At 47.0% G+C, this 4,203-nt stretch overlaps 1 protein-coding gene across 1 annotated transcript in view; it reads right to left on the bottom strand.

Moving 5' to 3' along the window:
• LOC104491823 (heat shock factor protein 3-like) overlaps positions 1-4,203 on the bottom strand; it is a gene marked incomplete at its 5' end in the record, with an annotated part of 9,354 nt that overhangs the window by 991 nt on the left and 4,160 nt on the right. Inside the window, 5 exons of the mRNA XM_010134296.1 lie at positions 3-54; positions 562-627; positions 1,164-1,269; positions 2,801-3,046; positions 3,814-3,948. Of these exons, the coding sequence (XP_010132598.1) occupies positions 3-54; positions 562-627; positions 1,164-1,269; positions 2,801-3,046; positions 3,814-3,948 (605 nt within the window). The remainder of the gene's footprint in view (positions 1-2; positions 55-561; positions 628-1,163; positions 1,270-2,800; positions 3,047-3,813; positions 3,949-4,203) is intronic.

Genomic DNA, 4,203 nt, shown 5'->3' with positions numbered 1-4,203 from the left:
TGATTCTCTCTCACTTGGTCCCAGATCTTCACCGCTCTCTGCCAAGTTTGAAATCTGAAGCAAAATGGAGAGAGAGTAAGACAGAGTGCTGAACACAACAAGAAAATCCCAGTCTCCAGTGGCTGGTTAACAAAATTAAAGGTGGAGGAGGAGGGAAGAGAAAGGGAACAGTTGACCAATGAGCCCATTGCTGCACCCGAGGGCCAGCGAACAGGAGCTCTCGGAAGGCAGCATGGTGAAACAGCGGCAAACTCGACTTAATAGAGCCAGACAAGATTCCAAACCAGAAGCTTATTATAGTTTGTCTTGTTGGAATAACATGGTTTCACCAAGCGTGTTACTGCAGCTAGGAACATAAGGCTGGAAGTTATCTGGAGAAGCCTCTTAAATTCATACACGCCAACAGCGGAAACTGAAGACGTTAAGTCAGCAGGACTAAATAAAATGCCATTTTCATCCTGTGCTATCGATCCAGTCCCTACCCTCAAACTGCACCAGTTAAAACTTGGCTCTCGACATCGTATTAACCCTCCCCATCATAGAAGCATCTCTTACTCTTACATTTTCCATACCAGGGGAGGTTTCCATCAAGCTCATATCCAGGGCTGGCAGCTCAGGATTAAATGTCTGAAAATCAAAACAGACCGTATGTAATATAAAACCATTCTTAAAATAAAGCTTCAGAGAGAGCTCCTGGGAGGGCAGCAGGACCCAGCACACTGCTCCATCCACAGCAGCACAGGGAGCGGCTCCTCCACAGGCCTGCAGCAATATACTTTTGACCCGTGGCAGTCACAGGAGAAGAAAAGGACACCATATTGCCCAGTGATTCCAGGGACAGGTCTGAGTTTCATTCCACATTGTAAAGCATAATCAAACACATAATCAGGATGTGATGGCAGGTGACAAAGGCTTGAGAAGGAGAAGTCAGTCCAAAGTTTTTCTTTTTTTCCGCCGAGTTAACAGAAATACTGTATGAACTGAAAAAGGCTCTTGATGTCACTTTGCACATTGTTAGATTCCCAGAACAACCATGTATCATTCTATCCATAACTATCTGTTTCTCCCTCTTGCCCATTACAACATGGAATAAACCAGTAAAGTTTCATCATGTGACCTAATGGGTACTTTTTAACAAGCAGAGGAAGTGAAGAGACACTCACCTCGCTGAAAGCTTCGGAACTGAAGTTATACTGCTTCCCAGATAACATCGCTTGAAGCTCTTCCAGGCTGGCATCAATGCAATTAAGAAAATCCTGAATTTCTTCTCTGAAAAGACAAAATGATACAGTACGGTAAGAAACTGTTGGCAGTTGGGGCTTTCTTTTGCACCACAAGGCAGGAAAGACTCCCAGAAATGATCCGCTGACCTCCCAGTTACTAGAGCTGCGGGGCAAGATGAGAGCAGCTCCAGTGCTGACACCCCAGAACAGCGCTCTGCCAAGTGAGGGAAACTGTGCCCCTGGGCTGCTGGTCACGGTCCAGCTCTTTGGAAGACAGGTACAGGAAGGCTGGAAATCATCCGGATCTGAAGAACACTACCTCATGCAAAACATCTGACTGTGGCCAAATTACACCCATCTCCAGGGACAGCGGGCAGGATACAAGGGACAGTGAACGATGTGGATGGAAAGGAAGCTGCTGGCACGGGGCTAGTGCTTCTCACTGTGCTGCAAGGTTCCTCCTGTGCTGGAATACCCAGCTACAACGCACAGACCATTCCAAAGCATCACCCCACATCTTGCCATGCCAGTCAGGCACTCAGCTCTGGCGAGAACTCCCTCCAGCACTGCGTGCAGCTCTGGGGCCCCCAGACACGAAGGGCATGGACCTGCTCGAGCAGGTCCAGACAAGGGTCGCAAAGATCATCAGGGGGCTGGAACCCCTCTGCTGTGAGGACAGGCTGAGAGAGCTGGGGTTGTTCAGCCCCGAGAAAAAAAGGCTCTGGGGAGACCTTATTGTTGCCTTTTGGTGCTTAAAGGGGACCTACAGGAATGACAGGGAGGGACTTTTTCACAAGGGCAGGTAGTGACATGGGGTAATGGCTGTAAACTGAAAGAAGGTAGATTGAGATTAGCTGTAAGGAAGTTCTTCGCTGTGAGGCTGGTGAGGCACTGGAACAGGCTGCCCAGAGAAGCTGTGGATGCTGCATGCCTGAAGTGTTGAAGGCGAGGCTGGACTTGAAGGCTTTGAGTCACCTGGTCTAGTGGAAGTCCCTGCATGGGGGGCTGGAACTAGATAATCTTTAAGGTCCCTCCCAACCCAAACCACTCTGTGATTCTGTGATATTACAGGGCCTTCAGATTACACCAAGCACTGACCTGACAATACACAAGGGAAACAAACCTTTGCAAAAATGAAGGGCAGAGAAAGGAAGCAACAGCGAAAGAACACGACCACCACTGAAACAAATCTGTGAACTGTTCTCGGAAACAAAGCGGCATGTGGTGTCCTCCTGAAGCCACTACCCTTGGTCTGCTGTTGGGCAGCACTTGGCAGTGCCAGCAGTTGGTGATACGAGGGCTGGCCTGACAGACCGACCTCACCCATCCTCAGGTGATAGGTCTGAAGTCAGGCATACGCATTACCAGAGGTGTGACGGATTAACTTGCCCTGCTTGTAGTGTATGATAGTAACACTTGTCTTTTTCAAGACCTACTAACAAAAGGGCAGAAAATTCAGTTCATCAATGACTCTTAAAAAGCTAATTCACTACGTTCTGCTAAACACATCCTCTAACACTTCAACAAGCTCTCACGGCATGGCGACAGCATAACAGTTTCCAAAAAAAAGTTAATACCTGTCCAGTAAAGGATCGGTTTGGTTTCCAGAGTTGTTCTCGTTCAAAATGGAGTCAATCACTGACACGGGGTCTTCTGGAGCATTAGACTGTGCAGTATGGAGTTCCACAGCAACATTTCCCATTTCACTGGATTTGCTGACATCATTTTTATGAGCTGGTGGCATAGGTTCTGCACAATTGACCTCATTTAGCTGTGACACTTGACAAATAGGTAAACCAGGATCCAGAGCTGTCTGTGTCTCTCTAAAATATGACCCAAAGAGAAACAGGAGACTTCATCTTTAGAAAAAGAAGAAAAAGACTTTCCTACAGGCCCATGATGAACCTCTTCTTACAGCTTATACGGAGAGCACGTGTCAGAGCAGAACACCCCATTCTGCCAGGCCAAAAGCACCAAACCGTATATGGAAATTAGGCAGGAGGAAAACTCCTCACATCGCGTCTCTGGAAATAGAGGATTCCAAACTGATCCGTATTTCACTCTGGATGTTAACAACTAAATGGATTTTCACAATAATCTGATGCCACATGAAGGAGTATCCTCCCTTCAGTTCCGCTGAGCACAGTATTAGTAGGAGTAGTACTGAAACTGGAGATAAAACAATACCTCTTGGTTTGCTCCTCAGTAACCTATACACGGTTTGGATGGTTTACTAGTAATCTACAGATGCATTCCGGTCTCTGTTCAGTTGAAAAGTGAAGTATGGAGCACGTACTTATTCAATGTACTTGTTGAATAGACAGAAAAGCCTCAGCAAATTAAAGTGCCAAACAATTAGCTTGGCAGGCCTTCAGACACCCCTGAAGAGACGTGAGCTCTTAAAAAGCTTTGCTGACCACGACGAATGCTACGTGCTGTAAAAGAGACAGCCTACAAATAGGCCTGTCATGCACGGACAGAGCAAAAACTCAGAGAGGCTGGATCCCAGAAGGCAGATGGATCACTCACACCCACATCTCTACCCAGCTAACCACCTAAGCATGACGACTTCCGCATCCTTTACACATACCTGCCTCTGCCACTTGTGTGGGCCACAGCGAGGAGACCATCGGTAGCATTCTCCAGGGTATCTGTGATATCTCGAATGATGAGTCCTGAACCATTCCCGTCCTCGTCATCTGCATTATGTTCAGAAAAAGCCATCTGCAGGTACACAACACAACAAATAAACAACAGGGTCTGCCTTGTTTCATGGTGAAGCTCCATTCTTCCTGCAGCTTCTCTTCCCAGTTCAGATTTCATCTTTGGCTGGTTGCACCGCTTGCGTGATTTTACAGAGCAATGCTTTAAAGCTGCCCGTATCAAAATGGAGTGCATTTGGTTATAAGATTAGGGTATGTTATAAGGAAGACTTTGAGATCACTGTGTACCATCCCATCCCACCCACTGTCTCTTTCCC

This window comes from Buceros rhinoceros, unplaced genomic scaffold, assembly GCF_000710305.1.
Source record: "Buceros rhinoceros silvestris isolate BGI_N320 unplaced genomic scaffold, ASM71030v1 scaffold26134, whole genome shotgun sequence".
NCBI classification, from domain to species: Eukaryota; Metazoa; Chordata; class Aves; order Bucerotiformes; family Bucerotidae; genus Buceros; species Buceros rhinoceros.
The sequence above is the reverse complement of the archived record's forward strand: the minus strand, read 5'-3'. Positions and strand labels throughout refer to the sequence as shown.